Below are 23236 nucleotides of genomic sequence, written 5' to 3'. Positions count from 1 at the left end.
ACTGGATCACAGTGTAATCCCTCCTCATTTACTACATAACCTAGGTATTTTAGTTCTTTTCTGCAAAATTCTGATTTAGAGAAATTTATAGTCATGCCTGATTGTTTTAACTTTTCAAAAACGCGATCTAGTAACTTCATGTGGCTATCAAAGTCTTCAGATATCACTATCACGTCGTCAATATAACAGAAAACCTTGGCCTCGAATTCCGGGCCGAACAAACTGTCAGACAATCTTTGTAACTCCGCGCTCGAGTTTTTGGTGCCAAACGGCATGACGACAAATTCGAACAAACCTCTGCGCGGAACCACAAAAGCCGTCTTTTCGCAAGAGTCCTCCGTTAGAGGAATCTGCCAAAAGGCTTTCGACAAGTCTATTGATGAAATAAATCTTGCGTCTCTTAAATTATCTAATATCTGCGAAATATAAGGCAACGGATAACTGTCTGGGACTGTGATCGCGTTCAGTTTGCGCGAATCCAAACAAAATCTCCCGGTGCCATCTTTTTTTGGCACGATTAAGATCGGATTGCTCCACGCGGAACGTGATCTCCTGACTACTCCAAGCTTAAGCATATCGTCTAGCTCATTCTCTAAAGTAGCCTGTTTTGCAGGGGAAAGCGGATAATAGCGTTGTTTGATTGGGCCCCCATTGGTTACAATGCGGTGCTGAATCAAGTGGGTCCTCCCCAAGCCACAACGTTCGAAGGAAATCGACTCAAATTTTTCTTTAACCGAGGCTAGCTGACTGTGTTCTACTTCTGAAAAGTTAGTTGAATTTTTTGATGTGATAGAATTTATTTTAAACGAGTCATGATTACGATTCTTGTTAAGATAGACTATTTCTGGTGCTATGTTGAACAACTTCCAAAAGTCGATGCCCAGAATGACATCGGGTTGGAGGTTAGGTATTACGGTAAAGTATACAGTTTTCGTTTCGTGGCCTACTTTAACTGGTATTTTTAAAGCGCCGAATGCGGGCTGGACTGTACCATCCACTGATTCAATCGAAATTCTAGACTTGTATAACTTAAATCCTTTCTCGAGCAAGGTGGCGGCAGCATCCTTACTCAAGCAGGAAAGAGAGGCACCGGAATCTAATAGACCCCGTGCCCCAATACCTCCTAACCAAAACTTCAAAAAAGGTCTCTCATCCACATACTCTTTTTTGCAAATAGGAGCGACTAACTTATCGTTCCTAAAAAAATATTTTGTATAGTTAACTATATCTATCCACTCTCTTTTACGTACTTGTTTGGACGGTCTGAGAGAATGGATGGCTACTCGTTTTTTGACGAGCCGCTGTGCTTGCTGGAAGTGCATGCGTGCTGGCTCCTGATAGACTGTTTGTCATCACTACCAATTCTCACTGACTTCGGTGAATGCGTGTCACTGCAACACGCGGCATGCTCGTTGCAACTGGAATTGTTGCGCGATTTGCTGAGCGGTTTACAGTGACGTGCGTTATGCTTATGTTTCTGAAACCGGTCAGAACTAATTCTGATCTTATCATTAACCGAAGTCGAAGAATGAGCGTGTATTGCCGTAACTTCGCGTTCTGAAGGGTTGGTCGAAATGAAAGAGATTGGAGCCAACTTTGATCTCTCAATGTCGCTACAAACTCTTACTAACTCAGTGAACGTCTTGGGCTTTTGCAGGCTGACACCTGTGCGAATGCGTTCTACCATTCTGCTCGTAATTATTTCCATTAGATCACTAACAGAGTATGCAGGTCTCAATCTACCCGCTAGCAATCTCATATCAAGTATGAAATCGCAGGCTGGTTCCTGCTCTTTTTGCCTTTTAATTAACATACTCTCTACCAATGCGGCGCCGACCGTCGGCCCTTCGAATCGTAAATACAAAGCTGATTTTAACTCCTGCCATGTATTTACTTCGCTTTCCACCAAGCGGAACCAACCCAAAGCTCTACCCTGTAATATCTCTGAAAAGTACACCATCATTGTAGTGAATGATAGCCCACGATTTCTCATAATGTCCTCGACTCTTATGACAAAGTCGTGAACTGGTGTAGAACCGTCATATTTAATGTGCATTGAATTTAGCACTTTGTAATTAATAGCAGGTTTTATTTCTACTATTTGAGAAAATGACGAGAGTGATTCGAAATCCTCAGCTTTTTCCTCAAGCGGTCCGGGACATAGCTTACTATTCCATATCTCCGCCTGCTCCTGCATTTGCGAGAGCTTTTTACTGGGTTGAATACCCCTGGCTTCTAGCGCTGACCTCAGGGTGTTCGCCTTGCAGCTTTCCCTGATGCCAATTGCAACGTTGTTAACGTTCGACCAAACCATCTTGAGAAGGCGAAATACGACTAAACGAGTAATCTTATACTAAATGAAAGATGACGCGGATGTCTACATCCATACCATAATTTAATTGCTAGCTGTGTACTAGCTATCACATATCTTTTTACGGGATATGAGTATTATTTGTTGCTATACTAAAACGTAAATGCACCAAGCCACAACGAACAACCACCGACCTATACACTGATCGAAACTGTGTAAACAAACTGGCACACAATTTACAGAGAAATACAATAATAATTATCCTGAAATAATTTCATTGTAAAATTATTCTAATCCTACCCATGACTAAACATAGCATGACGTAACTACAATGACATCACCCAATTCTTAACCGAATATTCTGGAATGACCCGCACTACAAATATAAAAACACTCGAAATTAATTACGGCACGGCGCTGTGAAGTTTTGTGAAAAGAAAAAACATTCCTTCGCGAGTCGATGTTGTGTTTGCCTTGTTTTGGCAAGAGGTGAGCGCTCGTGAATTTTGTAACAAAAAGTTGTTACGAAATTACGATTTCCACTGAAATTGTTATTTGGATCGAACCAAAAAATAAATTTTACCATTAATCTGAGGACGCACAGGATATGCTATGTGACCAAATGGAAACAATAGTCTGACTATCTTGTAAGTTTTCATTCAAGCTAATCTTTTTATAGACGAGAATTCATTTAAGTAATTGCAGGAAGACTTAGCTTTGATTGAGAACGTCGAACATCGTCGTGAACTGGAAGGCCACGTGACTTCTACGTCTTATCCAACATCCTTCAGAAGCGACTTCACGTTCCTCCAACGTGAAAAATCCTAGAGTGCCTCCTGGGTGTATGGCAGGGAATGAAAATAAAGACGTCCTCTCCGTCGTCTTTCACCATTAGTCTCAAGTTTCCTGACTTGATTATGATGATTGATATCCACGAACATGTGCTTTTCAATAAATTCTATAACAGTATATTGGAAGGCACAACATGTTAATTATACAAAAGCGCGTTAAATGATTAACGCAAAAGTTATAAGTGTGCATGGATTGCACAGATAAACGTGGATGTGAGGCGGATGTTGGATTCTAACCAACCATCCATGCGGGTAGAAAGCGGATATGCTCCCTCAAAAACTTCACACTAGTTCACAGCCGACAACGTGTCGTCATTTATTTGATAGTATCAAATAAATAAAAATTAATTTCCACAATGCAGAAACGTTTTCAAAACCACACTAATGTTACTATTATCAATACTAAAACTGAGTAAAGTTAACTAAGTTACTATGGCAGAGCGCAAGTAATGTGCGTCCTGCTATTGTGAATGTTCAACTAGAAGTCCCCGCATCTTTTTCAAGAATGCGCGCAGTCGCTCACTTCTGGTATACCCAACCACAAATGTTCCGTGATTATAGAACATTCCAGAACCGCTCGGCTAACTAGACAAAATGCACTACGGAAGAAATACATACAAGTATAACATATAATATGATTGAATGCTGGTGACAAAAACTCTCGCAAGGCACCGGAAACATGAAACCAACTTCACCGTCCAAATCGCGTTGGAGGCGCCAATGTAACATACATGATACATGGCGGAAAGATTATAAAAAAGTGGGACGGAGGCCCTCACAGGAGCGTCTCCGTCACCAGCAAATGGCACTAACCTAGACACAATTTATAATTACATATTTACATGCACCGAGCCCTCCTTAACGTCCTTCCATTCCCAAGTCCAAGGGGTGTATTCCCGGGTGAAGATGACACCAACACTTTACCCTTCGACACGGGTATGGAAATATGCCATCCATTGTTGAAGCGTGTGCTCCTAACACGACCGCGTTGCGCGGCACGAGCGCGTCCGCCCGGTAGAACGTTTGGAACCAGAAGAAGGAAGTTGCCTCCCACGCACTTGTGTTCTCGCCCCCGCCGCTACGTCCCCCCCCACCTTGTCTGCTCCGGCCGTTGATTATTTGCAGCCAGCATGAGTTTGGTGTTGCCAGTTAAGAAAGTATATTTATGGTTTCTTTAGGTGACGAGTTCATCGCGTTACACCCGACAAAAAAAGTGAGTGTCATTTTTTTCCAGATGGTTCGTCCGATATTAATGTCATTGAATGTAAGTTAGAAGGTAGAATGGCGTTTGATTTTTTTGGCAGCACTGGCAACTCATTTACGAGTTGGTATCGTTACTTTCAAATGACACTAGGCCGGCTCGAACATCTAAGCTCGTCTCGTCTGCAACATGTCGCATACGTCGATGTGAAACTGTCATTATTCACAGAACACACGTTGGAAAATGAAGCTCCGCACATTAGTGGAATGCGTCATATTAGTTTGAAAAAAAAAACAGCTGGAGTCACGAGGACATACAGCGCACGGCATTATCTATACGCACTTAAGGAAGTTTGATATTGCGCTCAGTTTTGATTTATGACTATTATCCCAGTCGAGACGGGTTTCAATGTGCGACAGGAGTAATGACTAATACCCTTCCAAAGTGATTTCATCTTGACTGCAATGCTAGAATATCTTTTCCTCTGCTAATAACCATTAAAACATATTATTACATAAGAATCTAAAATGAATATCAAAACTGGCGGCAAGAGACTGCACAAGCGTACATAACGTTGTATTTTGGATTAAATTACACGGGTGTCAAAAATTAGATAGCAGTGGTGAAGGGTGAAGGGTGGAGATAGGCTGTTAAGATTCGACGTAGATAGTGCACCCAAAACAATGACAATTTACAGATGGTGCTTGCTAGTTTTTAAATTCAATTAAACCCTGCCTAATCTTAGCCGAGGTATATAATAGTCAACAATAGTAATTTATCGTTTGTAAAATAGTGCCATTAAACGATATATAATTTTAGGTATTTTATAGATAAAATTTTAAATTTTTTTTATTATGGTTTGTCTAGGAAGTAGGACTTCAACAAACAACAATGTGTTCTTAATCCAATGAAAACAAATAAGTACGAATGAAAAGATGTACACAATTTTGTCGTATCGCCCAAAATATATTAAAACTATTATGGTTTGGTTGAGACGCGGTTAACTACGAGGCAACTAACGGGGCACGAGGCAACTAACTAATACCATCTGTGGAATTGTAGACTTTGATAAAAACAAATACGTGTGACTACAAAGATTAAGGCATGTTGAGGCATGGTCTAAAAAGATGGTGGCTAGGCGATGCGCGGATTGTGGAAATGACGCGCGTTGAACGAAATATAATTTGTCATAAAAATACAACATGCGTCCATTTAATCTTATGTTTATTGTTATATTTATTAATAATAATAATAGTATATTCATTCACATGTTTTCTTTTGTAAGTACTGTTATCAAACGAAAAAAAACCTTGGTGCATGACAGTTCCAAATTCCAGATCAATAATATAACAACAAAAATATCCAACACCCCTGAAGAATGTTTAGAGCCCCTGACAAAGCTAAGTAAATAATAGAACCCTTGATGGGCGAAAAAAAATTGTACCCGCCGGCGAAATCGTCGCGCGGCCGAAATGACAAAAAAATCACCGTTAGGTTTTAACTTGGCCGCATAGCGTCCCGTCACCTTACAGCCGTGGCTTTTTGGAAAAAAATATTCTGTTTGCAATTAATCCCTAAAGTTTTTTAATCATCTTTACACGATTTAAGAATAATTTCATCCGACGCCACGACAAAACAAATCGACGTGCAGACACCTCGACTGTCGGTATCTGATTGGCGACTAGTGAGAAATTTCGTCGCACCTATTGTTGAAAATAATTTGCCGTTTCACTGAAGTACGCTCATAATGATTAGTATTATGCGGATCTTTACAGTCGACATCCACCGACATATATATCAAATGGGTCGTTATTTTGTTATGTTTGGTTCATTGAAAATAAATAAGTATGACTGACAAAGTATAGTGTGTACTATTAATTTCGAATCTTGACAACCTACCTCCACCTCTCGCCACTGCTAGATAGGTGCCTATCTACGCATTATTATTGGCTTATGCCGATTGAGGTTGAATACAGAGATATAATTTAACATTGAAAAATAAGGAATTAATATAAATGATACCTGATTTACTGAGTTGAGTTGACAATAAGAAGATCAAACTGCATCATCATATTTCAATGAATGCTTTGTACCTTCAGAGATATTTGCATAGTTACTGTCAGACTGGGAGATAGTTTCAGCCGTTATATCGGTCATGTTTGTATTGCGATCCTGGAAGAATAATACATATAATTGAATACATATGTCAGATAAGGTTAGGTTAGGTTAGGTTAACACGCCAGTGTTTTGGATTCGGAGAATACGTCAAATGGCGCTGGATGCGGCGTCAGAGACCTAGAAATGAAAGAGGGATGCCTCCACCAAGGGCATACACACATATTTGTTCCTTCCTGATGTCCAATAGCAATTTGAGATAACCAGTCAATTCTTGTCTGGGTAAGTGGATTCGCTGTAAAGCTGTTTTTAGTTAAGACTTGTCACCCAACCAACATGTTTATGTGGTGTAGAACTGGAGAGAAAAAAAACCATATCCTCTGGATATATCTGAGAATAGGTCGCCGGCCTACTATAATGCTTTTACAAATTTTGCGGAGTCTTCTTGCTGACGTGCAACTCTAGTATGTCTGTATTGTTTTAGCTATGTTTTTACATATATATGAAATCATTAATTTTTGTTAATTTTCCGTGCTCATCTCTCCAATGGGCACTATTATTAGAAAAAAAAAACTATGTAATATTACTTGAGTGCGTGGTAACCTCAGTCATGGGTATCTGCTCCTGAGACATTCCCAGGCGTAAACAACTGGTGATGTTTCACATCTAAACGAAGAGCCTCGCGATCGCTCGATTAAGACCGAGTGTTGTCCGGAGCGAGTTGGTTTGGATAGAACTATGAAGTACCTAGTCAGTGTTTTGGATAATCTTTAAATTGTCATTTCGTTATGAACCATGCACATAAGAATCCAAACAAATCGAAAAACAAGATGAACCGAACCAAAGAGACTATCTCGGACAAACATTTCTATAGATAGCAGTAGCGAAGGGCAGCAGTAGGCTGTGAAGATCTGACATAAATAGTGTTCACTAATCGTTGTCAGTCATACGTATTTGTTTTCATTGAACTAATAATACAAATAGCTGATGGTTCGGTTAGTTTTTAAAAATCAATTAATCTCTGCCTAACCAAGCCATACAAGTTTTGGTTTTCCATAGACAATCGAACAAAAATATTGCATACTTTTCAGTCATACTTATTTGTTTTCGTCGAATTTAGAAGACATAATAATGTGTAGATAGTGTTTAGCCGATGGTGGCCTATAGTGTCGTGGGTACCAGGTTCGAATCCTGGGTCTGACAAACACACATTGTTTTTCATTTGGTGTTTGAGTATGGATCTAATAGGTTGAGCAAGTGGCTGACATCCATTTCTTGTAAAAACAAAATTTGTTAATACAACCCTTCACTCTGTGGAGGACCATTATATGATCTTATTAGAATTGGGTATGGTCGAAAATAAATGTAAATACAGAAATAGCAGAATTAATAGTAGATAACAGTAAAAAAATATTCGTTCATCTATAAAATATCTAAAATTATGACATTAAAAATAGGTACTTACATCATTTTAAATGTTTTACAGTTAAAACAATATTATTTTATCAATTATAGTTTGAAATAGGCAGAGAATAAATGATTTTAAAAATACTAAACAACACCATCTGTGATAAGTATTCTTAATTCAATAAAACAAATAAGTATGACTGAAAAGGTGTGCACTATTTTTGTCGGATCGCCCATAGCATACATAAACTCTTATGAATTCGGTTGGCAGTGTTTAATTGAATTTTTAAAACTTAACTTCACAATATTTTCCAAATTGTATTTTTAGTTCAATAAAAACAAATAAACATGATTGACACATTTTAGTGTGTGCACCATTTAATAGCCTACCTCCAACCTTCGCCACTGATAGATAGTATGTACTAGTATTGACATTGATACACACAAAAAAAATTACTTATATTAATATGACGTCTCTGTAGGTAGTCATTTGATATCTTTTTACGATCTATGGAAATGAAATTGTCTTTCACTTTTATTATCAACATGCGAAAAAGAGTATTATCATACCGCATTTTACTGAAGCCCATTCTGTGGGTCATCTACAAGAAAATATTATTACTTCATACAATAAACACGTTGTGAAAAACTAACCTCAAAAAAGCAAATGGCTTCATCGGCATCCTCTTGTTTGATTGTTATATTGCGACACGATTCTTCATTAGCGTCGTATTCGCTTCCATTCGGTTCTAGTTTTATATCCATTTTGCGTACGTAAATTGTAATTTTATTAATATATTTGGCACTACCTCGCAGTTATTGTGAAATGCGTGTACGAATTGAAATGTTTAGTCCATGTTTAGTCGAAGGAAAGTGTTGCCGCTATACAATATAAAATTTGAGTATCCTGTGTTAGTCCTGCGTTCCCAATTATTTCTTGTGGGAGTCTTTCATTTTTAAACAGGTATCAAGCGTGCAAAATGTCTATCTGGCACGACAAAAAATAATAGCCACCTATTATAAATGTCATTATTATTAATTCACTAATAATTATTGTAAGATATAAACATATGATTAAATTTCTTTCCTGGTATAATTTAAAATTTTTTGAATTATTTTATTTGCATTTTATTTTGTCATCTTGTTTATTTTTTCACCCAATGTAGCATATTTTTACAAGTGGCGACATTGTGTGTGATTCATTTATTCAATTTATTTGATCCTTTCCAGAAGATTTACCTTACCGAAATTTATAGCAGTTGATAATATGTGTTCAAAATATTTTTATTCAAATCATGTAAAACATTACGTGTTTATTATTTAATATTACAATGGCCATTGTATTGGAAGGTACCCTCATTAATTTTTCGATTATGGTGTCACTGAAACGCCAATGACTCGTGTCTCGGCTTTATTCACTGACAAATTGTACGTTTATAAACAGAAAAATGGATAGAAAACGCGAACCAATCGATCTTAGTCCAATTTGGAATGACGTGCCTTTGCAATTTTCAATGACTCCAGACGACCATTCTTTAATAATTATTACTAAAAATGTAGAGCAAGAGAAAGATGATCTTTCTATGTAGGTAGGTTAGTTTTGATTCGATTCAGTGTAATCATTTAGGTATTTTTCATAATTGAGTTTTCACAAGCATAGTGAACCAAGTCTATTCTGGTTATTTTAAGCAAGCTAGGTTCAAACATAATAATTGTTATTTGAGTATTTCTAATTCTGTAAGGGTATGATTGCCATTATGAAGTGTTATTTTGAGTACCTACATTTAAGTTATTATTTAAAGGAAAGCATATGTACCTACCCTTACATAATAAGAAATAGGTACTCTAATATTACGTTTGAACCTAGCTTACTCACAAATAACCAGAATGCACTTTGTTCACTATGCTTGTGAAAAACTCGATAATTATTAGTTGTCGTAGTTTTTTAGAGACCAAAATCTAAATGAAAATCTAACACCTACTAGTTGTAGACTGTGTTAGTTTTTGTTTTGTTTTTAGACCGCAAAAAAATGCGATTGCAAAAACGTTAAGCGAAGCTATTCTATAATATACAAGGCGGCTATCGCGGTAGTTTATCATATTTATGTAGAGGTGTTAATACTTCTTATAATAGGTAAGGTTATGGTAGTTTTTAACAGCATCTCTCTAGGCTGTGCTAACTTTTAGAGCGATTTAGACAATTTAGACGGCTAACTTATTGTAGGTCACAATTATAATACTTACCTCGATTCATAAATATACCTACCGCCTAACATCGGAAACTGCCTTGTGTATAGAATAGACACAATGGGGTGGTATCTTTACAAAATCAAATTGTAATGTATGGAATATCCCATCTCAAAAAAGGACAAATATTTAATTAGTTAAGTATATAGGAATTAGGGGACAAATAAGCTAACGGGTGAGGAGAAACAGGCAACCGTGCTCGCGTGTTGAATATTATGGGAAAACTTTAAACACGTGTCAAGAATACGTCATTCTAATATTGTTATTCTTTGTCACAACTACTCTCGGATGATGTACTCACGCTCATTCAATATTGGTGTATTTGAAGTTTGCTACACTATGGCAGGTCTTTATCGTGTTTTATTTTCGTAGGACACGCACAGATTCAAAACCCTGCTTCAACATGAAGTGCATTGGGGTATAACCTATATGAATAATATCTATTAATCTGTTCTGTGGTAGGAATCTATCCAAAGTGACTTGTGCAACACTATAATAACATTTGTTTAGACGATCAGTGCTTGAAATGAACTGGAACACCGGACGTGTCCTCTGGTTTGTGAAATCCACGAGACCACCGCGTTGTTTTGTGAAATTATGAAAATTATTATTTTAATTTACATTTGGAGTCTGGAGGTAACTGAACTACTTAGAACATGCCCGGTTACACTGGAATCATTCAAGGGAGTACGTTTGAAATTTTGTCTAAGATTAGCGCTATGATAATTGGCCCAACCAATAATTATTTAATACCTTGTAATTCGTTATAACTAATTTTAATTCCTGATAAATTTCAGGCAGTTTGAGTACTTGTCTAAATACGATTACACATATTGAGTGATTTAGATTTACAAAACAGAAATTTTTTGAATTCTTATCTTCAATAAATAATTTTAAGTTGTAATATTGTATCAGTTGACATTATCCCATTGTAGCGAACGAAATCTGTCTTGATTATTATTCTCAGTAGCATAACGTAACATGGAAATATGCATGTTGGGGATAACTCGTAAAGATCAGAAAAAAACTAATGGATAAGGAAGCAGGCATGAGTACGCGCTGTGGTTAAAATCGGTAAGCAAATGAAATGGCCAAATGCCATCATTATATTGTGGTACCCAAGAAAATGATCATTCTTCCTAAAACCCGCTGGATGTATGTGACATTGAATACTAGGGACTGAACAGGAAAATCCATCATCCAGCAGTATCGACACCAGCTGATGATTCGGTTCTACATATTATTGTATTATTTTAATCCTACAATCATATAATTGTCATCGACGTGTAGTATTAAATAGATAAAAAATGTCATTAAAAATTAATACAAACCAAATACAAAATTGCTATTTTTATTAATGATTAATAGAACTCCATTTTAACATTGTCAAATTAAAATATGTACACGATATTACAGTGATTCAGACAGGGTAGTCAAGAACAGCGGCGGATTCTCTAATACCATGCATGTGCGCTGCACTGCTTTTTCCTAAACATTTCTCAATGTGCAACAATGCTATTAAGTCATCACTCGTTAATCGCAATTTAATCCATGTAAATTTATACCTAAAGCATGTACTTACTGAACAGTCACCGAAATCGAGTGCTCGTGGTGAACGCACTAATATCGATCTTAGTTTTCCATTCATAATACATTGCGTAATAAACGTTCAACCCGATACGTGAAACTCATTAGCATGTCATAAAAATACAAGATTTGATTGCTATCTGGGACGCCGACCAGTTCACAAAATTCTACACAGAAAAAAACTGTAGGAATACGTGGTAAAATGTAGTAACTGAGATTTAGCAGGATTGATAAAAATAGTTTTTTTTTATTTAAATCTCATATAAATTCATTGGAATTAGGCTGATATTGAATACAAATTGACTATTAACATAAATATTATGGTTACGATCCTTAAATCGTTCTATATTTGCAAATATTTTAATATAATTTATAAAAAATAGTATCTGAGGTATCATGTTCTCTTAGCAAGTGAGTGAATTATTATAACATGGTGTCATATGTTTAACACTAACTGACTCGCGCTAAGTTTTATTGCCGACGTAATTTTTTAGACTTTATTTTATTTTGTAGACGAAGGGTCTGACGCCTTGTCGTCAATAATTCAAAGTCCTGTGTCGAAAAATACGTATTCAAAACAAACGATAGTTATATATATAATTATTTTATATTGTCTTGAAAAATTATTGCAGTTCACTGTTCAGTTTAGTTTCTGCTGCCGCGATCTAAAGTCACGGTCTGTTTATCACTTTGTTTCGATAATTTTCTTCGCAAAAAGGAAATTATGAATAATTTATTATAATTGTTTAATCAGTGAAGTGTGTGTGTTTTAAAATGATGTCGATAAATGTAGACTATATTAAACATAACAAGAGTTCCTTCGAAGAAAGAATCAAAATAAAAAATCATTTGTACAATTCTGATGACATCTGTGGAAAGTGAAAGGTGTTTTTAAACCCTTAAAAGAATTAAATCGTTTTTAAGAAATACCATGAACCAGGACAGACTTAATCGTATATATGTGTTAAGCATCGAGAAAAAACTTTTACAATCAGTTCCAGACTTTAATGAGAAAGTGATTGAAGAGTTCGCTAAGTAGAAACAACGCCGAATTGATCTACTTTTTAAATTAGGTAAGAAAGTTTTAGTGCACCCCCTATGAAAGCAATTTTGGTAACCACCGGACGCCACTGGTCAAGACTACTTAAAACACTCAAATGTACAAGGTAACACACGAGCACATACAATATTTAAACAAACCCCTAGCACGCGATGCTGTCATGACAGGTACATAAAAATGCAGTGTTGCAACACGCGACTGCAGCGCGCCAAGAGCTTGTCAGACAGTAAGCTGCAATTTCCGATCTATAAAACTAAATTTAGCCAGCATTTTAAAAAGAAACGAATTGACGTGGGAAAAATGATAACATTTTTTTTAACTCAATAATTAATATCAGATTAAGAATATAAAACCAAATTATTAATTATCATGAACTGCAAGGTTGTCTATTTCGTATTTTAACTTTGACCGAAAACTATAGCAAAATCGTTTTTGTGGATTACGCTGTTTATCCTATCTTAAGTCTAATTAAGCAATCACTAATTTGTTTCAAGATGTATGTACAGTTTCATAAAAATATTAAACATTTGTAAAGATGGGACTATAATAATATTGTCTGGAACAGTGTTTTTCAACCCCCGATCCGTAGAAATTTTAGAGCGGCCCGCCAACAGTTGCTTCCGCGGTAAGATCCATATGTATAATACCAAAAATTCCAAACAAATCGTCATCAAAAAAAAATAATCCGTCTATGGAAGATGTCAGTCCATACGCAATTTATAGTAAAAAATAAAGAAACCTAATTGAGTTGCCTTTTGATGCCACTTTGGTATCAAGATATAAAATACAACATCGCTAATTACAAAAGCATGAAATTATCTTTCACAATTTCGACAATATATTTTTATGGAACGACTTTTTTGACCATGCCTTTAGGAAAACTGAATGGATGTCAATGCAGCACTTCACCTCTCTGAAACAACTCCGAAGACATGATGATCTATTATTCTAGCAAGATGCATTTCTGATTCAGCAGAGGATTCTTTGTGTTAGCGGTCCCCGATATAATACTCATATTTTTACAGGTCCACACGTGTACAGAGAACTATTTTTGAACACTAATGACTATCGATACAGAATAACCACGATAGAGAGTGAACAAGAACACACATAAAAATATAACAGGATTGATTCTCATATTATAATTATTATAGTGCATTAGTATGTTTTTATCATCATGCCATCATTTAGTAAATTTTCACAGGAGTTTTTTCAGCATAATATGCTTTTTTAATTGATAAGACTGTCTGACATGTATACAAACAATTTTGACATTTAAGTGGCTTTTCGTTAGCATATGTCATTTTATGTATCTTCAGCACCTCCTTCTTCAGATTATTAATCTCTTAATTATATATTATTCTTAATCACTTCAGTCGGCAGTGGTCTTCAGAGTAGAGCGGGTCGCGAAATTTTGCAAATATACATCGCATTAATATCGTTTTTCACTAGTATGCGTTATTTTATGCTTTTCGAGGTTTCCGGGCTGCAAGAATATTGATAAGGAAATATTGCATGATTATGGTTTTTCACCAGTATGTGTTCTTTTATGACGTTTGAGGGTACTGGACTGCGAAAATTTAGATGAGCAAATATTGCATTGATATGGTTTTTCACCAGTATGTGTTCTTTTATGAAGTTTGAGGGTATCGGAGTGCGAGAATTTAGATGAGCATACATCGCATTGACATGGCTTTTCACCAGTATGTTTTATTTTATGCCTTTTAAGATGTCCGGCTTGCGAGAATTTAGATGGGCAAACATCGCATTGATATAGTTTTTCACCAGTATGTGTTCTTTTGTGCATTTTGAGGTGTGTAGACTGCGAGAATTTGGATGAGCAAACATCACATTGATATGGTTTTTCACCTGTATGTTTCCTTTTATGATTTTTGAGGTCATTAGACTGCGAGAATTTAGATGAGCATATATCACAGGCATACGGTTTTTCTCCAGTATGTGTTCTTTTATGCACGATTAGATTACCCTTTTGCGAGAACATTTTGAAACAAGCATCGCATTCATATGGTTTTTCACCAGTATGTGTTCTTTTATGAATTTTGAGGTCTCTGGACTGCCAAAATTTAGATGAGCATAAATCACAGGCATATGGTTTTTCTTCAGTATGTGTTCTTTTATGCACGATTAGATTACACTTTTGCGAGAACATTTTGAAACAAACATCACATTGATATGGTTTTTCACCTGTATGTTTTCTTTTATGATTTTTTAGGTCATCAGACTGCGAGAATTTAGATGAGCATATATCACAGGCATATGGTTTTTCTCCAGTATGTGTTCTTTTGTGCACGATTAGATTTCCCTTTTTCGAGAACATTTTGAAACAAGCATCGCATTCATATGGTTTTTCACCACTATGTGTTCTTTTCTGCGATTTAATTTGATTGACCTTCAAATGAACACACGAAATATGTTTTTTCAATAAATTTGAAGATCCAAATGTTGCATAACAATGACTACAAACAAAATTACGTGGAAAATATGTTGTTTTCTTTAGCTTGATTCGAATAACTTTTGGCAAAACGTACATTGTCTGCAATTCTGTCTTTATGTCTTGTTCATCTATAGTTATTTCTGAATACTGAGCCACCATGTCTTTCACTCCTTTCATTGGATATTCTCCTTTATCAACATTATCGATTTTTACCACGATGGCCAGTGGAATTTCATTATTTTGACTTCCAATGTAAGTTGCTTCATATCGCTGAGTAGAAATCTAAAAAAAAAATACGTTTGATGAGCCCGATTCGGTGAATAAATAAGTAAAAAATGTTCTCAAAACTTTAGAGTAAGTAGTTATACCGAGAGTTTAATGTCTTAAATAAACCCTAGCATTCTATGGTGAAGGAGAAGTAGTACATGAACCAGATTCCAGAATTAGGTCGTTCCCTCTTTACATTTTTATATAGATAGATTCTTTTAGCATGTCCGATCCTGATAAAGTCATATGGGCCTTCACAGGTTAGAGGTTTGTATTAACAGATTGTTTTTACAAGAAATGGATATAACGACCTATTACGACCATAGACTTGACTCAAATACAAATTGAAAAACAATGTGTATTTGACGGACCCAGAATTTGAACCTGGGACCCACGACATTATATGCCGACGATTAAGGGGGGACATGCTCAGCGTAGGTCAAAATGGAGCGTTTGCTCTATTTTCAAAGCATGATCCTGGACACACCGTAAACGTTGTAGATAATCTATTTATATAATTTTGAAGCCTCATTAACATTTATATTGATTTTAAACATTTGAAGACTGCTTTATTGAAGTAGGGAGTAAAATAATGTTAACGCGCGTGTTTGAACATATACCGTTTAAAAAAAAATTCGGTTAGGTACATGATCAAACACTTCATTTATATAATTAACTATTTCTTTTATTCAACGAATAATTCACAAGATTTAAGAATATATCATTCTGATTATTGAATATATATTATTTTGAAAAAACCCTTTCTGATAGAGTATATTATAATAACCAAAAGAAAAAATCTTTTTTTTTGAAAAAAGTAAGTCACCCCGACGGGGAATCGAACCCTGTATCTCCCGAGTATACGCCTCATCCGTCGCATTAAGCCATTATGCTACGGCGTGACATACTAAAAGCGACAAATTTTAACTATTGGTCAATTTCTATACCTACCCATCAGCGTTTCTTCCAAATCAGCTACTTTGGCAATCGATTTTTTGACCAATAGTTAAAATTTGTCGCTTTTAGTATGTCACGCCGTAGCATAATGGCTTAATGCGACGGATGAGGCGTATACTCGGGAGATACAGGGTTCGATTCCCCGTCGGGGTGACTTACTTTTTTCAAAAAAAAGATTTTTTCTATTGGTTATTATATACTCTATCAGAAAGGTTTTTTTTCAAAATAATATAACTTTATTTATAGTTTGTCAATTTATGGCTACGGCCGTATGTTGTAGCTTAACCACTGGGGAATGCCAAAAGAAATGGCGTATTTCAAAAAAAACACTACCTTATTCTTAGGTCAATAATTATTATATAGCAATCATTATTCGTAGGATTCGCCATGACAAAACAAATCGACGTGCAGACAGCTCGACTGCCGTTATCCGATTAGAGACTAGTGAAAAATTTTGTCGCACCTACTGTTGAAAATTATTTGCCACATCACTGAAGTACGCTCTTAATGATAAGTATTATGGCGGATCTTTACAGTCGACATCCACCGACGTATTATATCAAATGGGTCGTTATTTTGTTATGTTTGCGTTTGTTCATTGAAAATAAATAAGTATGACTCACAAAGTATACTGTGCACTATTAATTTCAAATCTTGACAACCTACCTTCACCCCTCGCCACTGCTAGATAGGTGCCTATCTACGCATTATTATTGGCTTATGCCGATTGAGGTTGAATACAGAGATATAATTTAACATTGAAAAATAAGGAATTAATATAAATGATACCTGATTTACTGAGTTGAGTTGACAATAAGAAGATCCAACTGCATCATCATATTTCAATGAATGCTTTGTACCTTCAGAGATATTTGCATAGTTACTGTCAGACTGGGAGATAGTTTCAGCCGTTATATCGGTCATGTTTTTATTGCGATCCTGGAAGAAAAATACATATAATTGAATACAGATGTCAGGTAAGGTTAGGTTTACACGCCAGTGATTTGGATTCGGAGAATACGTCAAATGACGCTGGATGGGGCGTCGAAGACCTGAAAATGAAAGAGGGATGCCTCCACCAAGGGCATACACACATATTTGTTCCTTCCTGATGTCCAATGGCAATTGGAGATAACCAGTCAATTCGTCGCTATAGGATTTGTTTCCCGAATATCCATTTTTGTCGAAATCGACATTTTAATGCAGTTCAATTTCTTTTATCGAACTCTACCGAAATCATTTATAAAAAAAATATTTTTTTATCTAGGAACAGAGATATTTTTTTGAAAAACCCGAATACGCCATGTTAAGTTACAATTACTCCGTGTTGTTCTCCCGAATGTCCAACTATTCGTACCTGAATATCCAAGTTAATTTCGGTCGAAATAAATCTCTGGCTGAGTTTTTATTTCCCGAATATGTCTTTTAGCCAATCAAACCGCGCTGACGCCGTGCATCTCGCTCCCACATTCACGCTGAATCCTCTTTCAAATTTCGTCTTATTGATATTGTTTTTAAAGTTACTATTGTTTTAATAGTGAATTCATCTAATTTGAAGAGATCGTTTATAGCTGATACATCACCAGTTTGCCCTGAACTTATAGTAAAGTTATGGAAGTGAGTATTTTAACCTAAATAACTGCATTTTGTTTTGATAAATGACACAAAATCCCAACGGTTATATGAATTCTACAGTATGACCCGGCAACTACTATGACGTAAAAAATAATTATTATTTCAAATTATTATTAATCAAGCATTGTTTGTCTTTATTTTACTTTTAATCTAGGTATTTCTATGAAAATAAAGGCAATGCTATGATTTATTTTTGAATGCGCTGATAGTTAATTTAATTTAATATGTATGTTAGTAACTATTTATTTGGTGAATATTATATACTTAGGATATTGGTACCTACCTAATATTAGCAGCCAATGGTAATTAATTTATAGATGCTGTTATTTTGTGTTGTCATTCCAATAGTAAATATATAATATTTATTTGGTGGTTTGTAATAAGTTTAATTGTTAATTATAGAAATATATAGGTATAATAATATACAGTTTTTTTTTTTTTTTTGAAAAAGTATTAATATAAAATTGTTAGCAAGTACGAGTAAGTACCATCATAAAATATTGGAGAAATCCGTGACGTCGGTTAGTAATTGAAGTAGTAGATACTTACCTACTTTTATTTAATAAACAAAAACCGATCGCCAATAGTCGCTTGATTTTGAAGAATACTGATGAGCAGGTATTAACAGGCCAATAGTTAAAGTTTGTCGTCATAAGTATGTCACCTCTTAGCATAGTGGATAATTCGTGGACTTGGTCGTAAACCCAGGAGATGCAGGGACGATTCCTGCCGGGTGTCTTACTTTTTTCAAAAAGATTTTTTCTATTGGTTTTAATATATTTTCTCAGAAGTGATTTTCAAAATTATGTATGTTCAATAATTAGAATGGTACATTCTTAAATCTTGTGAATTATTCGTTGAATAAAAAAAAAGATTATTAAAAACTATTTTATTACTTATTACGAAAAAAACCGAAAAAAGCGAATGCCGCATGTTATTATTACCTACGAACTTGGGTTATTACGATCATTAGGTATTTAAATAGTAAAAGTAATCATTACCAATTATCGTGTAAATAAATATAACATTTGAGGTGCGTACTTTTTAACCACTCAGTAATCCGTGGGCCGTGCAGCAATACGCTACGGTCTTAAGTCCCGAACGTCCATGGTTTGTCCCGAATATCCATTATTCTGAGAGAGCGCTAAAAATTTCCCGAATATCCACAACGAGTACTTGTAAATAAAACGCATTTTCTGTGCATTTACTGATTTATACCAGTATATTATTCTTGGAATCTATTCTTAGATAATGTTGCAATCATACAGTGTAGAAAGAATGATTGATACATCGACTGATATTTCAATATACGACAATGAAATTGGTTTTTCGTCTCCTGAAAAATTGACATTTGGTCTATTCGGGAAACAAATCCTATAGCGACGAATTGTTGACGGGGTAAGTTTTGACTTGTCACCCAAGCAACATGTGTATGTGGAGTAGAACTAGAGAGACAAAAAACCATATCCTCTGGATATATCTGAGAATAGGTCGCCGGCCTACTATAATGCTTTTACAAATTTTGCGACGTCTTCTTGCTGACGTGAAACTCTTTTAACATTGTTTAGTGTGTCTATATTGTTTTAGCTATGTTTTTAGATATTTATGAAATCATTAGTTTTTGTTAATTCTCCGTGCTCATCTCTCCAATGGGCACTATTATTAGAAAAAAAAACTATGTAATATCACTTGAGTGCGTGGTAACCTCAGTCATGGGCATCTGCTCCTGAGACATTCCCAGGCGTAAACAACTGGTGATGTTTCACATCTAAATGAAGAGCCTCGCGATCGCTCGATTAAGACCGAGTATTGTGCGGAGCGAGTTGGTTTGGATAGAACTATGAAATACCTAGTCAGTGTTTTGGATAATCTTTAGTTTGTCATTTCGTTATGAACCATGCACATAAGAATCCAAACAAATCGAAAAACAAGATGAACCGAACCAAAGAGACTATCTCGGACAAACATTTCTATAGATAGCAGTAGCGAAGGGCAGAAGTAGGCTGTGAAGATCTGACATAAATAGTGTTCACTTATCTTTGTCAGTCATACGTATTTGTTTTCATTGAACTAATAATACAAATAGCTGATGGTTCGGTTAGTTTTTAAAAATCAATTAATCTCTGCCTAACTAAGCCATACAAGTTTTGGTTTGCCATTGACAATCGAACAAAAATATTGCATACTTTTCAGTCATACTTATTTGTTTTCGTCGAATTAAGAAGACATAATAATGTGTAGATAGTGTTTAGCCGATGGTGGCCTATAGTGTCGTGGGTCCCAGGTTCGAATCCTGGGTCTGACAAACACACATTGTTTTTCATTTGGTGTTTGAGTATGGACCTAATAGGTTGAGCAAGTGGCTGACATCCATTTCTTGTAAAAACAAACTTTGTTAATACAACCCTTCACTCTGTGGAGGACCATTATATGATCTTATTAGAATTGGGTTTGGTCGAAAATAAATGTAAATACAAGCTGTTTTAAAATTAGCAGAATTAATAGTAGATAACAGTAAAAAAATATTCGTTCATATAATTATAAAATATCTAAAATTATGACATTAAAAATAGGTACTTACATCATTTTAAATGTTTTACAGTTAAAACAATATTATTTTATCAATTAGGTATAGTTTGAAATAGGCAGAGAATAAATTATTTTAAAAATACTAAACAACACCATCCGATTTATGGAGTCGAAATTCTCTTTCACTTTTATTATCAACATGCGAAAACGTGTCTTATCACACCGCATTTGACTGAAGCGCTTTCTGTGGGTCATCTGCAAGAAAATATTATTACGTCATACGATAAACACGTTGTGAAAAACTAACCTCAAAACAGCAGCTGGAATCGTCGGCATTCTCTTGTTTAATAATTGTTAGATTCAAACAAGATTCTTCATTAGCGTCGTATTCGCTTCCATTCGGTTCTAGTTTTATATCCATTTTGCGTACGTAAATTGTAATTTTATTAATATATATGGCACTACCTCGCAATTTTTGTGAAATGCGTGTACGAATTCAAATGTTTAGCCAAAGGAAAGTGTTGCCGCTATACAATATAAAATTTGAGTATCCTGTGTTAGTCCTGCGTTCCCAATTATTTCTTGTCGGATCTTTCATTTTTATACAGGTATCAAGAGTGCAAAATGTCTATCTGGCACGACAAAATATATTAGCTACCTATTATAAATGTCATCATTATTAATTCACTAATAATTTATCTTAGGTATACACATTTGATTAAATATCTTGCCTGGTATAATTTATATTTTTTCGAATTATTTTATTTGCATTTTATTATGCCATTTGGCTTTATTTTCACCCATGTGGCATACTTTTCACGTACTTTACGTAACAATCAAAGGATTTTTCTTGCGGCATTTTTTCATTATGTTTATATATTCGAATGTAGTGTATTATTCGTTGCTGGTGTTTGAGACTGCATTCAATATCACCAAAATCTTTGTCGTTGGGCAGATAGCTATGTCCACTACACAAAAATTTTAGTGTTACTGTATTGAGGGACGGCTTTGATCCATGTAATGCCTTAAGCATGAGAGTAATCTTGGTTCTGCCCCCCACATGAGTCTGGCCATAAAATTAAATCTTTAACTGCTGAAGATATGTGACTTGAATGCTTTAATATGCATGACCCAACCTCTTGAGAACCTCTTCCTGCAATGCCTTCTAACCACTTCTAAGCAGAAACTTTTCTGTTGTTTTCCACTATGGATGCCTAATTTATAAAGCCATAGTTGGCGTTTATAAAATATGATATTAGTGGAAATTCTCGGTAAGGGAAGGGTCTTTTGCATATCAAATGTGAGACATTCTGTGTCGTCTCTGTTTTTTGCAGTAAGCAGTTTCATTTTGGCAAATCTTGCGTATTTTTTGCTAAAGCCTGGTGTTTCTCTTTTTCTGTGATAAGTTGTGCTTTTTCCGAACCATCTCTTACGTTATCGATTTTCACCTTAAATGTATCGCAAACGTTACACGTATCTTTTTTTAGCGGTTTTGTTTTAGCATACATTTTTGCCAATGTCATGTCAGGTGGTAGAAAATTGCTTTCCGTGTCTCCACGGCAGTAATGTGAGGTATATTTTGGAAGCCTATTAATTTGTTTAATGACAGCATTCACTTTTACTTCAGGTACTTTGTTCAACCCACCTTGTTTTAACCCTCTTTGATCCTTACGGCCTGAAATTTTCTGAAGAGCAGTGTTAATTTATTCTGGTAGGAGTTATATTGATTGTTTTGCAAAACATCATTCGGTATACTCTTTTTTTGTTGAGAGTATAAACCCTGGAGAATTGTCTTCTTGTAGAATTTCTACCATAACACCGTTTTTGGGTGTTTCAGTCATTGTGAATTATAAGCACCTAATTCCCAATAACGTTTGAATTCGAATTTACATTCTTCTTCGGTAATTTGTTCATTGCATTTCATTATACAATTACAATAGGTAATAATAAATAAATTCTTTGCCTGATTTGAGTACACCTTTATAGTCACAATACGGTTTATTAGCATTTCTGTTCAACTTCGATGTCATCTTTGATTGCCTATATTTTGGCTTCGGACCTCATTTAGGACGACTGGTAAATATTTGTGACGAATTTTCAAGAGATTAGGAATTGACATCATTTGTATCCATGGAAACAGCCGACTCGATATCTGCAATATCTAGGCTTGGAGAAATAACTCTCTATTATAAAATCGTATCGTATCATATCTCTATCGAAAAATAATCTATTACTTTTAAAACTCCTAACACGTCCAAGTAACATGGATTACATACATGCGAAGATTTTTAAAACTCCTAACAAGTCCAACCCACATCGACGTATTCTGACAATATTAAAATTATAGTTCTGTCTAATTTCAATAAAAAAGCAGGATACGTCCAAACCACCTGAGCGTTTTCTAGATATTATTTTTCGTAAATTGTTAGTATGTGGGTTAGAAAAAACGTCGATAACCTTTTCTGGGTGTATATTTCTGGTTGGACGTTTCCGCCATATTAAAATATTGATGTTTTTGAAGGATTATATATACGTAATAAAATGAAAATTCTCAATTTGTGGGTTGGACGTCTTCTGCTTAACTACATCCAACTGTCATTGCTTTTCATTGTTC

General features: G+C 35.3%; 1 protein-coding gene across 1 annotated transcript; it reads right to left on the bottom strand.

Annotated features, from left to right (window-relative positions):
* Window positions 1-11468: 11468 nt before the first annotated feature.
* On the bottom strand, window positions 11469-17393 carry LOC147077069 (uncharacterized). The gene is made up of 3 exons (XM_085940681.1): window positions 17248-17393; window positions 13583-15516; window positions 11469-11586 (listed from the first exon to the last, which is right to left on the bottom strand). Exons 1-2 carry the CDS (start codon window positions 17380-17382, stop codon window positions 14299-14301), a joined length of 1353 nt encoding a protein of 450 aa, XP_085796807.1. The 5' UTR covers window positions 17383-17393; the 3' UTR covers window positions 11469-11586; window positions 13583-14298.
* Between the last annotated feature and the right edge of the window lie 5843 nt (window positions 17394-23236).

Source organism: Rhyacophila brunnea, unplaced genomic scaffold (assembly GCF_057557595.1).
Source record: "Rhyacophila brunnea isolate RB1 unplaced genomic scaffold, BYU_Rbru_1.0 scaffold_13, whole genome shotgun sequence".
Classification (NCBI taxonomy): Eukaryota; Metazoa; Arthropoda; class Insecta; order Trichoptera; family Rhyacophilidae; genus Rhyacophila; species Rhyacophila brunnea.
The sequence above is the reverse complement of the archived record's forward strand: the minus strand, read 5'-3'. Positions and strand labels throughout refer to the sequence as shown.

Excerpts from the sequence above, each read along its gene's own strand:
- LOC147077069 (XM_085940681.1), bottom strand. The coding sequence starts at position 17,382 with ATGACCGATATAACGGCTGAAACTATCTCCCAGTCTGACAGTAACTAT. Across the intron at positions 15,517-17,247 it reads AACTCAACTCAGTAAATCAG|ATTTCTACTCAGCGATATGA; the intron begins GTATCATTTATA and ends TTTTTTTTTTAG.